General features: G+C 29.9%; 1 protein-coding gene and 1 long non-coding RNA gene across 3 annotated transcripts in view; one reads left to right on the forward strand and one right to left on the reverse strand.

Moving 5' to 3' along the window:
- Positions 1 to 45: 45 nt before the first annotated feature.
- Positions 46 to 1,621, forward strand: LOC139425869 (uncharacterized). Its single transcript, XR_011636934.1, has 2 exons — positions 46 to 295; positions 1,494 to 1,621. It is a non-coding gene; the product is annotated as an uncharacterized lncRNA (long non-coding RNA).
- The window catches only part of LOC107453895 (bicaudal D-related protein homolog), a 131,696-nt gene continuing 119,342 nt past the window's right edge, over positions 1,455 to 13,808 (reverse strand). For both annotated transcript variants that reach the window (XM_043044634.2, XM_043044633.2), the window contains exons 6-11: positions 12,557 to 12,673; positions 11,340 to 11,555; positions 9,141 to 9,266; positions 7,348 to 7,484; positions 6,414 to 6,534; positions 1,455 to 4,272 (exon numbers count right to left, since the gene is read on the reverse strand). In XM_043044634.2, coding sequence (XP_042900568.1) covers positions 4,117 to 4,272; positions 6,414 to 6,534; positions 7,348 to 7,484; positions 9,141 to 9,266; positions 11,340 to 11,555; positions 12,557 to 12,673 — 873 coding nt within the window. In that variant the 3' untranslated portion in view covers positions 1,455 to 4,116. The remainder of the gene's footprint in view (positions 4,273 to 6,413; positions 6,535 to 7,347; positions 7,485 to 9,140; positions 9,267 to 11,339; positions 11,556 to 12,556; positions 12,674 to 13,808) is intronic.

Below are 13,808 nucleotides of genomic sequence, written 5' to 3' on the forward strand. Positions count from 1 at the left end.
ACGTTTCCTAACGATTTAGGAAAGCAGACTGAAGGAAAGTTCCTAATTGGTTACATTTCATGGCAACGCCATTTTCTCCGTGTTCCAAAATAATAGCATTATGGTATTCTTTCACTCGTGTTAATTTGATTTGGATAGAAATAGCAATATTTGATAATCTTGTAACTCTCATCAAGGCGTAGTTTTTCGTTCTTTAACTTAGAAGAAAATGAGCTGAATTCTACAGAAACGCCATTTTCTCTGTGTTCTAAGATAATAGAATTATTGGTTTCTACAACTCGTGTTAATTTGAATTGTAAGTAGAAATAGCAATATTTGACATTCTTGTACTTCTCAGAAAGACATTATTTTTGGGTATTAAAGCTGGGTAAAAATGAGTGTGAAAATTATTGTATTCTACCTTGTATGTTTATTGGAACTGTTAGTGGATAATATGAAAAACTAACCTTTGCTGCATTTCTCACATAGGGTTGATTTTTAGCAATTATGTTGGAGAAAATATATCGAATTCCATAGAAACTCTTTTTTCTCCAGCTATAGCATCGTTATATGCTATTATACATATCAACTTGAATTTTAAGTAGAAATAGCAATCTTTGGTCCTTTATTTAATTTTTTTTATTTATTTGTATACATTTTGTTTGGTATATTGGACTTGGAAAAACTAAGAGGTAGCACACATTTTAGGTTATTAAAATTTGTTCATTTAAAAAACAGAATCGAACTCTCTCATTCACTGATTTGATTCCCAAGCTCAATAATTCTTCTCTTTAACAATTCTTTAATAAGCCCATTAAGTGAGTATCTTATTCATTTATTTAAGTATTCATTCCCCCTTTTCTCTTTTTTTATTGATCAAATTAATGGATAATAATTATTCAATGTCTTATTAACAAACTAATTTTATTTTTGAGATTAGTGTATGTATACATTATAAATTCCCGATTCTTAATTTATAATCTTGAAAATTTAAAAATTAAGTTAAAATTAATTATTTCATTAATTAATTAAATATTAAATGATTAATCAAATATGAAATTAATTTATTAAAATTTACTGATTCTTACGTATGTCATATCTTACTATAATTATTAATTTTAGTGTTACTAAATGCCCAAACCGGTTGGTGGCTACTTTGCACCATTTAGTTTAAAAGAATATTGTTTCACTATTCTATGGCTCCTTGCTGTAGGGTAACTGTAAGTTATCTCAGATGATTCACAGCACCACTTTCGTATAAAACAGTTGTCGTACTTGGTTTGAGGATACGTTAAAATTTATAGAATGCAACCAGTGAAACTAACCTAAAAGATGAAATGATCAAAGATTGTACCAATTCGCTGTTCTATATTAAATGGCACTTCAGTGTAGTGTTAAAGGGCGAATTACTGAAGACAAACACACATAAATTAATGCAGAAATTACATAACACACAAAATTACAAACACACATAATTTTGCAGAAATTAATTTTATTTTATTTTTCTTTCACAGAGAAATGCCTTTCTTGGATGATTATCACAGCTGCAATGGTTAAAAAGATATTTCTATCATTTGTTCACTGGTTAAGACTTCTTTTGTGTTTTCACTTTGTAAAATGAATAAAGGCATCGTTGTGACAATTTTCTTCTTCTTTCACTCTAAAAATGGTCCTCAGCCGCCGAAAGAAACACTCACGCACATTTGGCTCAAACAATTCATATTACAGTGTTCTCATGGGTCTTAGAAATTTGAAAAAATTTTAGAAAACGTAAAACAAACAAAGATACTTCAAATTATTTCTGACCACCCACTGCAGATTATTGTTTCATTAAAAACATAGATACATTTTAATTTCCAGCGGCCACTTATCATAACGCTAAAAAAAAGTATCCAAAAATAAAAAAATTTGATTCCAAAGCTTTTGTGATTTTTTTTATAACCATTATTAAAGTTTTCTAAGATCCATCAGAAACCTGTATTATTAGTAAATTATTAACTTTTTACAATAAATTATGCTTCAGCAAAATGCATTATGAATGAATTTTAAATAAATCTCGATGCTTTGAATTTTACGGGAAAATATATATATATATACTTAGAGGACGCAAAAACTATTTCATTTTAGAAACAATTTTAGGAAACAAAAACTGAATGTGTATCCAAATGAAATATATTATATAAGATTCTAATTTCAGAAAAAAATTAATTTCTTAAGGCATAAAGTAAAGCATCATTTGAAGTAAATTTTAAATAGATTTTTCTCTTTAAAAGAGATTTTCACATTTATAAATTTATTAGTTTATTTTTTTTAAATTACCAAATAAAAGTTATAAGATAATCTAAGTAATCAAGATCTTTCATATCTTGACTAAAAACCTAATAAATTTGATAAAAATTAAAAAATTGATAACTATGCTTTTCAATGTATGTTTAAACTTTTTAAAATGACTATATAAAGACACTATAAAATTTCTTTGTAGATCAAAAAACTTCAAATTGGGTGAAACAAAATTGAAAAGTTCCCCTGTTTGTATTTTTTACTATACATCATATTTTTTTCTACTTAAATAAATTAAAGTAAGATTTAAATATGTTCGATAAATTATCTAATTCCATTGCTTTTACACAAACTTTTGATAAGGAATAAATTTTTGCCAAATGCATCGACACTTGATAATTTTTCTAACCTTATTTTTTCGTGAGTAGTGTGAACACTTCATTTGAATAATTTTCTGCTGGAGACATATTTACACGTAATAATTTATAAACATTCTAAGACAAACACACAAAACAGCAATAATACATCGGTGTATGTACATCGTAGAATAATGTCAACAGACTATATAATTAAAAGTCAACAGCTACACTAAAGTGGATTTCGGTGGTTCATTGTTCACATGCTTTTTATCACATTTATGATTAAATGTCACCCATACAGTTCAAATCCACGGTAAACTCACTACATGTCATGGACGGCTTGTTTAAAGCATATCTAGTAAATGTTCGCGGTATTCTTAATAAAGGAATGTTCAAGCATTGAATGCCGTTAATAGTCACAGAAAAGAACTTTTCCATTCAATAGTTATCGAATATTTTATGGTTTACTCAAACGTTTCAGTTTAACTTTGGTGAATTGAAAAAAATTGTTTCCAAATGATTTCTTCGTTAAAATGAAAGAGAACCGCTGAAGCTATTGAGAAACGTAAAAAGAGACGCAACTCACCTAATGAGCTCCAATTCAGGATGAATACTTAAATCTTTTTTTTCAGTTTAATGATAAATATTTAAAGAGTATACAATTTATTAATAATTATTTAAATCGTTTTCAACTTAATGATAAATATTGAAATAATTTTTATTTTAAAGAAAAATATTTTAATCGTTATCATGTTACTGATATATTCTTAAATTGCTTTAAATTTACCGAATCTTTTTATAGTTTAAAGGTGATTAAGTAAATTTCAAATGAATGATAAATATTTTGATAATTTTCTATTAAAAACTAATAATTTAAATCGTTTCCATTTTAATAATAATACCAAACAGAACTATTTTACATTTTGATTAAGCTCTAAAAAGAGACATAATATTTAATTTGAATAATTTGTTCAATATTTTTAAGAATTAATATTTAATCATTTTTGTTAGAGAGATTCTTAATTTGAAAGTTATGAATTTCTTGAAGACATCAGTGCGTTTCATAAGAATTATCAGTCAAAACCATGACTATCCATCGAAAATTAAAATTATGACTATAAACAAAAATCGTAACAACTATCAAACGAAATTATGACTATCAACCCAACACTAAAGCTCCCTGAAACGACAATCCACTAAAAATCATGAAAACTCAGTCAAAACCGTGACTACCCACTTACGAAACTGTCAGTTGAAATGATCAACCGAAAACCATAAAAACTCTTCGTAGTCATAATGGTTATCAATCGAAAATCACAAATCAGACTATCAGTAGGAAAGTCGTAAGGAATTGTTATTTTCGTTTACCATAAAAGGCCGATAAATGTCGAATGGAAATACTTTTCACAATTCACAACTAAAAATGAATCACAGTATCATTCGTTGTGATGAGTTTTCAGAGGGACCCTTTTTGGTTAAATAACAATATAGTTAAATCTCAGTTTCTCCATAAACCAAACAATTTTCCCCTGGCTGGTCTTTTAGGGGGTTGTGGCTGGACGACATCCGGGGATGTTTTCTGTCTTTTGTCCTCTTGCTCTTGGGTTTTGAGTTTCTTCATCACTTGATTGTCCAAAAGAACCTCCATGTCCATCTAAAAGAATTAAAAACCATAAATGAATGGCAAAGAGAAATTTTTTAAACTTAAATTTAATAAACAGAAATCTCTTTTTTTCAGCTATAGAATCCTCAATACAATATAGCGGAAATTATATTGTATTAACGCTTTCTATTACTTTAACATAATATATTGTTCGTGTGCACAGAAGAATTAAAATTTAATACTCAGAAATTAAAACATTACTTCCTTTAAGTAAACATATACTAGAACATAACTTCACCCCTATTCAGAATGTAAAAAATCATGAGGCTTTTTTTGTAAAGTCAAAATAATTCGGACATTTTAAAGTTAAAGTGATGATTTTGTTTTGCCTAAAACTGATTATTCACTTTTTACTAAAAAAAAAAAAAATAATAGTGAAGTTTCTGAAATTCTTAAATACTAGATGAATGCCCGTTCTTCCTTTTTCTTAATTACTATTCCTTGTCCTTTCCGGTGACTTTACGTTGTTTGATTTAGAAAAACACGTTTTAATATATCATCTCATTAAAATGACGATTAACTTTATTCAGTATCACCTGGCATAATGTTGCTGCTCGACGCAGACTCATGATGTTTTAAATTTACCACATTCATGTGATTTTCCTCTGTACTTTTAACTTTTCAATGCAATTAATAAGGAACATTTACTTATGAGAAAGATAAATCCATTATTTTATAACCATTTGGCACCTATTCGATAAAAAATTAGGTAAGACGCATCACGCAAATAATAAAATAACAACTTGAAGAATAATATGAATAAATAAATTAGTAACATATTAGATTAAAAGAAATTGATTGTTGAAACTCATAGTATTCATAATTAAGTTCTAAAATATGATATCATGCTTATATTAACAAAACTTAACTATAATTAGAAATCTAAGAAAGACTATAATTTTTACAAATGTATTGTAGTAATCTACACAAATTCATAAAAAGTCCATTGCATCTACATAATATTAATGACCTAAAATTTCTTAAATCACCGAAAGGAGCATTAAAATAAAAAATAATACCATCAAAAGTTTTCGAAAGCATGCTCTGCATGTAAGTTTTTTTAAATAAATATATATACATTTAACGTAGATTTATAAATGTAATAAAAAATAAGTTATTCATTAAAATAATGTTCAACATCAAAACGTGTTATTTGAGTATTCACAAAATAACAAGATTCAATGCAAAAGTTAAACTAATTTATGAATAAAAAAATACATTTTAATCAAAATATTCTAAAAACGAAAAATTTCATGCAAAAAAATACGTAAAAAAGGAAAAAATCTAAATAGAAATGTCAAATTCAGTTAATTGATTCATATATTATAACAGCAGCATACATGGCAATACTTTTATTTTCGTTACTTGTAACAAAAGTAAAAGTAAAAAGTACGTATTTTTACTTGTACTGTGTTGCTTTTTAAATTTAGTACTTTTCGTTGTTTTTTCGTTACCTTTTTAGGAAAAAGTACAAGTATTTGTAACGAGAATGTCGTAAAAAATCGCTACTTCTTTCAGAAATTTTTCAAAACTTTCTCTTCACAAAATCTTTTTTTTTTCTAAATTTTTGAGATTGTTTTTAAATTTATAAATTTTATGCATTATATATTCTTTAACAGCTAACTTCTTTTTCCAAACATCTTTAAGGATTGCAATTTTCTGAAAGGGAGAGGGCGGCTGGTGAGAGGGAACGTGAAACCCTTACTTTAATGGATTTTACCTGTATATTAATACAATTCATTTTACATAATTCTTTAAACAAAAAATTATTATGTTAATGATTAAAAATTATTATTATTATGTCATTTTAAAGTTTTATAGCTTTAAATTAAAATGTAATGCATTTTAAATTAATTTTTCTTACATTTTGTAATGAAATTTACAATTACTTTGAAGTTTCGATTCTTCTCGAAATGTATCTTAAAATCGTTACTTCTTTTGAACTTGTACTTTTTACTCGTTACTTTTTAAAATCAGAACCTTTAACTCGTAACTCTTTCTTAAAATACTTGTTACTTTTTAAAGGCAACGTTCCCGTGAAGGAACAGCAGACATTGAAAGACAATTAAGGAAAGGACAAAGGGGCAATCACACTGAAGCAACATTTGTAAAGAAATAATGAATGAAGTCACCTTCCACTGTTCCAACTGTTGTGAAATTTCGACTTTCTGTTGAACAGCTTCCATCAGTTGACTGTTGATATGCATCACATCGATCCTCGTCCTCGCGAGTTCTATCTCAACAGCATTTTTTCTGAAATGTTCAACATTTTAAAGGTATTGTTTCATAAATATATGCTTTTTTTTATTTATTTTACTACATTTTTTCTGAAATGTTCATTTTTAAAACATTTCAAAGGTATTGCTTCATAAATAAGTGCTTTTTTTTTACTTATTTTACTAAATTTTTCTGAAATGTTTATTTTTTAAAACAATTTAAAGGTATTCTTTCATAAATATATGTTTTTTTACATTTATTTTACTACATTTTTTCTGAATTGTTCTTTTTTAAAACATTTTAAAGGTATTGTTTCATAAATATATGCTTTTTCTTATCTACTTTACTTCAGAACAACCTTTACTACTTTTAGAACTACTTTAATTTGTTGGCTGAACTTCTCACTTGATTGATTTGGTAACAATTTAATTCGTTGAATAGATTTTTTTTTCAAGTGCAATTCACCTCCACGAAATTGCCGCTTTGCAATTCCACATTGATTCACACTTTACTTTATTTTTACTATGATGTAAACATTGAATGTTATGCGTTTGTTCATTCCATCTTTCTTCATCTAGTTTATTTGCAGTTATAAACACTAAATTTATAAGTTCAGTTATTTATGAGACCAGAAGTTCAAATTCATGGTCAGTAGGTAAAATTTTGAAAATCTCACCGAGTCAAAACAACAACAAAAAATAGTTCTGAAAAATACATTTTAAATAATAAGCTAACTGAATTTCTTTTTATACATCAATCCCCAAGATATTTTAATGTAATACTACTGGAGAAAAAAAAGGGCCCTCTTATGTAAGAATTCTAATTCAGAGGGATAAAAAGAGTGTTCACCTTGCAACGGCTTGATCTCGGACCTCCCACGCTTTCTTGACCACTTGATCTTTAGCCAAAGAACTGTTGTCCATGTCTGTCCTTAGCTGATCTCTTGTTTCTTTCAAAGCAGATAATTCTGCTTCTTGAAGTGTCACCTGCACAATATGCAAATGAGACAAATATGCTTTTTGATATCCATTAAGTAATCAATTTAGTAAAAAACTTACCGCTAAATAATCAATAAAAGTAAATTAATAAAAGGAAATTAACAAAAAAAAATAATATAGTAAATTAATCTCAGTAAAATAGTCAACAGAGATTAGTTATTAACAGCAAAAGAAATATTAAAAGATTAAATTAAAACAGGAAAAATCAATAGGGGTTTATTAAAAGCTGCGAACTAATCATTGACTAAAAATTAAATACACGATAATAAATTAATTTTATTAAATGTACTACGTGAATATAAAACATCATTAGGTGTTTGTATGATGATTATTTTTAGAAATGATTAGAAATAAGAAAAAAAATTAAAGCCCTATTTTTCAATTTAGTGAAAAATTATAAACCAAAATCTGGTAATTATCCGTTTTGGATTAATAGGTGGTAGGTTAATAAAGAACGAAACTTTATACCACAGTACCTATATTGGGAATCTATGCTAGTGTATTTAAAAAAAAACTAATAAATCTCCTGAACCTTCCTTGCAGTGCTATTCCTCTAACCGCTCTGAAGTATGGATGTAATGGGTTCGATTCCTCCTATAACACTAGATATATAATCTTACTGTCTCTCTTAAAATTGTGCTAAATAGGTATGGATTTTATTTATGATCTGAGAAGCATCGATGAGATGATACGAAGACATACCATCACAATCTCGATCCTCTGAAAACAGAATCTCTGTCGGGAGGCTACTTACTCAATTTAGACATAGATATGAATGGGGAAGGAAATTTTCTCCTGATCCCTGTATCCATTGTACTGCTCAGTGGCCCACTACAGGACTTTCGATTCCACAGATTTTACGAGCACGTATATCGCATGTACTCACGTAGAATCAAAATAAAACCCCGGCCTCTTCAGACAGGATTCTCTAAGCACTGGGCTACCGCAGCACAGGCTTTTTAAGCCGTTCTTTGTATTTAGAAAGAAACCCTTATATGCATATGATTAAATAAATAAATCTAATTATCCCCATTAAAGATGGATAAAATGGGGGCAATAACTTAATATATATGAATTTAGCGTGTTTAAAACACTTTAATTAAACATTTGAAATCATCTTCTATATCCCTTTTCCGCTTGTTAATATTAAGAAACATATTAAAAAGAGAAATAATTAACCGTCATCTAACGTTACCATTTAAATAAACCGTTATTTTAAGTAAACCATCAACAATGAGTGTAAACAGATTATTACCATTCTATTTGGCAAGAAGCATGGACATGAAAAAGTTAAAATTACCCTATAAATGGTGAAATAAAAAATAGTTTTGCGGAACATTTCGGTAATGTATCGTTGTATTTTAGAGCATGTCATAAAAACTATTTATTTGGTAAAATGCACTTTTCAGTTTTGCATTTTTACTAAATGTGTAAGAAATATAAGAGATATGCTTTTAAAAATTTCTCTTAACCGTTACCATAAAAAAAAAAGAAAATTTATCAAATAAATAGTTCAAATTACAGTATATTTTGATTTCATTACCAAAATTGTCTCTTGATTTTTACTAGAAATGTCTTAACCATTCAAATAGGGCAATAATTCTCCGAATATAAAACAATGAATTATTTCAGATAAATTCCTACTTTGGCAATCAGCTTGGAGATTTCTTCAGTTTTTCGTTTGACTTCTTCATTCTTTTCGAGCAACTCTTTCTGAACTTTTTCCAATGATTCTCTGTCTTCTGCAAGACTTTGACAAGAAAGACACATCTGAAAACAAAGCAATGATCATCATTTAATATAATTTATGGACAGAGTTAAAATAATAATCTGTTACAATAAAGCAGTCAAAATTTATGTAATATTATTTTCATGCCATAAAATTATTACACGCTTCAATTAGGTTTAAAATTTTCTTTTTCAAAACTTACGAGAGTAAACTGAAATAGTTAAAATTTAATACATAATACGAAATGTAGATATTTAAGATGTAAATGAAAAAAAAATGTTGATAAAGCGTAAAATATAGATAATTCAGTCAACGGTCATAACACTCCTGACAAAAACAACCAGGGTTCGAATCTTAGCGATTACTGTTTGATCCTTACACTGATCCAGATCTACACTGAATATAGTGTTCCGAAAAAGATGATCGGCATTCTAAGTCAATATCCGTGGTCTTCTCTTCCATGCAACTAATTTATTTGACGCAACTGAAACCATAAGTTTACAAGCTTGAATCCTATACAAAAGATGACTGGAATTCAAATGAACAAAAATTTTCCGAATTGATAATTGGAAGAACATTTCATACATTCTGTCCTATCTGGCGAATGGTATCAAGTTTAAACGTATTTTCTCTTTTGTACATCCAACCATAGCAATTGTATTTCTCGTTTTCCAGAGTTAAGGTCAATACTATGGGAAAGTAAATCATGGATTGCAGAAACCTAACCTTTAGAGCTACTTGAACTCAAAAATGGATCTTTCTTTTTCATATATCATTGAATTAAAAATAATAATTGCAATAACTTTCATAAACTCGATCGAACTCAATTCAAAGTAGGAGAATTCTAAATATACTTTCAATCCTCTTTATTCGAAAATTAACTGATTTTTACTCTAATCAGTCATATCTTTCAATGCACGTAAAATACAAGGCCGTCACCCTATCACAATTTGAAATATAAAGCGTACGGCAATTTAGGGAGTAAATTAAATAGTATTGTTAGATTAAAATAGATTAAAATAGTATTGTTCCAACCTAAATTATATTTTCTTTCTCTTTATTTTCTACCCAAAGTAAATTTTCTTCTCTCTTATTTTATACTTTTTTTAAAAGGTATTATGCTCTGTCGGATTATATCATCAAAAGTTAGTTGAGTACAAGAAAATAAAAATTAAAAATTTAACCTAAAATTTGAAATGAAGAGTGTAGAGACTTCTTCAAGCGTAACTATTGTAGATTTTTTTTTTAAAAAAATAGTACATCAGGACCAGTTTATTTTTATGTTGATAATTTTAAAAAAAATGCATTCAAAAGTTAGAAAGAGTAGGTCCAAATCACTCCTATTTATGATACTCGAATATAAGATTTCTCGGAGTCGTAGTGGCTCAGGGGATAGAGCGTTCGCCTTCTAATGAGGTGAAACGGGTTCGAATACCACCGATGGCTGGTCAATTTGAATTCCACACCCGGTTCGCACCGACCACAGTGCTGACGCAAAAATATCCTCAGTGGTAGACGGATCATGGTTTAGAGTCCTCTTAGCGTCAGGCTAACCATGCGAAGTTTTGGTGGTTTTCCTATCCATGTAATGCGAATGCGGATCAGTTTCATCAAACATTTCTCCACAAGGGCAAATTTCTCCCACTACTTGATCCAGGAGTTTCCTTATCTTCTGGATCGGGTTCAAAATTGCGAAACTGCTGAACATGAGCAGTCGTAAACCCAGAATCGCGTTCAACGACGGTTATCAAATAAAACCTCGTCTTTTGAATTCCTTTAAAACTGAACACAGAACATACACAGAAGAACAACTATAGAAGAAAAGGGGCAGGGATAGCCTGGTGGGTAGAGCACTGGGTCCATGCCAAAGAGATCATGGGTTCGATCCCCGCTGGCCGGAGATGGAGACTGATGCACATTAAATCTGTCGAGTCACAATGTCTTCCATGTTCACATACCTCTGGGGGTACTGATCCAGGAGTTTCCTTGTCTTTTGGATCAGGTTCAAAATGACAAGGCTAAGGAGCTGAACAAACCCAAAATTGGGTCGGCTGATCAACGACGGATGTAAAAAAAATAAGATATTAAATATAGAAGAAAGGAAAGAAACTCACATCGTCATCGTGACAGAAGATGGCTTCCTCGATGAGATTCCTGAGTTCTTTCGTGATAGATGTGAGAGCACCGAGTCGAATCTCAGATGCCTGGATTTCTTCTGGTGAGTGAGTAGAGATGCCGCTGTCGGCAGAACTGTAGTTCTCTCGACGTCGTCGCAGGTCCTCACACAGGCGACGCAGCATCCTGTAGATGGGGACCAACTCTTCTCGGAACTTTAGGTGAGAGGAAAAACATTTCAAACAATTAAAATAGAATACAAAAATTGAAAATCTGCAGCTTTAAGAAAAATAACGAGTTCATTTTTTCTTTTTTTTTAAATAAAGTAAAAATGAAAAATAAGGATAGGCTATTTTTGAATGAAAGATAAAACTTTAACTTAAATAAGGGTGGGAGCATACTTTGTTCTGTGAATGAATAAAGTAACAAACAACGTGAAATAACGCATAAATAATGGCACAGACATCAACATACTATAGTTTCGGTTCGATAAACACAAACGATGACGTTTTGTGTTTCGACACTGAGGAACGTTGTTGAAGAATCAAAACTATTATTTTTTTTTCAATTCCCACCTTTGTTAACATCCGCCAATTCAGGCATATACAGGGCAGATTTGTTGGCCTCTCTTTCAGGGGCACCCCATTAGGTGGGCCAACGTCGCTCCTACAGGGAGGACAGAGAAGGAAAGAACGTCCATGCCTTGCCCGGGATTCGAACCCAGAACCTTTCTGGTGCAAGGACAGTTCCCTGCCCCCTACACAGGCCGGTTGGCTAGAATCAAAATTATAGTATGCTGATTTCAGCTTTGTACCATTATTTATCCTCACTTGTTTGTCGCTTTATTTAACGTTAATTGTTGCTTTATTAAAAGATGCGTATCATGCAACATAATTTTACAGGGAAGATAAAACTAATTAAAAATCTTCCTAAGACATAACTAAATCAACACAAGGGTCGACTGACGAATTTAACAAGTTGCCTCTTAGTAGAAATATCATTCTTTCTAAAATTTTATGTATGTTTTGTAGCACGTTACAAATTTAAACATTGTACAAAACTCCTATTGAGTTTTAAATGAGTTTAAATAAATAAAAACGGCACCCTTTGGGTCTTAGAGAATGCGTCTTATACGACTCTCCCAAAGTGACTTCTATGGAAGATGATAAAAGGGGGTGTTTTTTTAAGATTTCTTTAAGATATAGTAAAAATGTACCTTCCAGGTATCTTCAGTGTCCATGGCACAATCGTCGCATTCAATATCGTCTTCTAGGAAATCTCCATGGAAACCGATTGAGGAACTAGGATGAGAAGGAATTTTCGATCCTTCACACTGAAATGGAAAAACGTCATTAAAAAGTGTTTCTGCCCATTCAAAGGTGATTCATGAAATGTAACTCTTTATTAATAATAAAAGTCCCTCATAATTAATATTGAATTTCTACTTTAACGGAAAAAAATTAACAGTTGCGTTTTGCATTATGAAACATTCGATAAAAGATCTTTGTCATTGATTTATTCTGAAAAATATGAGAAGAACATTAAAAGAGGATTTTTTTCTGGTCATGCATACAAATACTCATTTGTTTTCTCTTCCTTTTCTTTAACGCCGTCACATATAATTCATCTTTTTGCTGTGATTTCTTTAAGGTATTATCTAGTTACCAGCCTGTCAGGTGTCCGAACGGTTAGCCAATGGCTCTGAAGCCAATGGCTATGGGTTCGAATCTCGCTCAGTGCATGGATGTTTCTCTCTGTATGTAGCCGACTCTTATAAACGTTTATCTGTGGAGTGGGTAATGTTGCTCGCTTCCCGTGACTTAGATTCACAGGTGCCCGCCCACTGGGTAACGTTAAACGAACAACACTTCCGGTATTTTCGGAGGTGAAAAACGAAAATACAGCACCTGACGTTAAAAAAAAAAAAAAAAAAATCCAAAGNATAAAAAAAAAAAAAAAAAAGAATGAAACTATTATTCTACTTACATTTTAAACTCGTATATTTTCTAAACATCCAGACACTCTTTTTTTTGGGTTTTTTTATTTCGTTTTTTGTTATATAAGCTCTTTTGACAACACGAATATCCAAAATTCACCCTTTTGTTGCAAAAAAAGATTTTGAAGGTAGTTATAGGAAACTTCTGGGATAATTTATATTAATTGTTGTCATAACTACTATAGTATAAATATTTTACTGGGAAATAAAATATTACTTACAGCGCTAAAGGTTAAATCTTTCTTAACCCTTTGATGCAGAATTTTTATTAAACATAATTTTCATACGTTTTTTTTTCTTCATTATTTTGTATTAAATTAAGTCAAAATAAGTGAAATTTTTGCATTTAGCACTTTCATGAATTATGGTTAAGAAATGCAGCATGAAATACAGTTGTCCTTTCCTGCGTTAAGGGCAAAGTCTTCCATACAATAATTTTTCAAATTAGCGCTTATTTGCAGTTATTTGGTTC

Source organism: Parasteatoda tepidariorum, chromosome 6 (assembly GCF_043381705.1).
Source record: "Parasteatoda tepidariorum isolate YZ-2023 chromosome 6, CAS_Ptep_4.0, whole genome shotgun sequence".
In the NCBI taxonomy this organism is placed as follows: domain Eukaryota; kingdom Metazoa; phylum Arthropoda; class Arachnida; order Araneae; family Theridiidae; genus Parasteatoda; species Parasteatoda tepidariorum.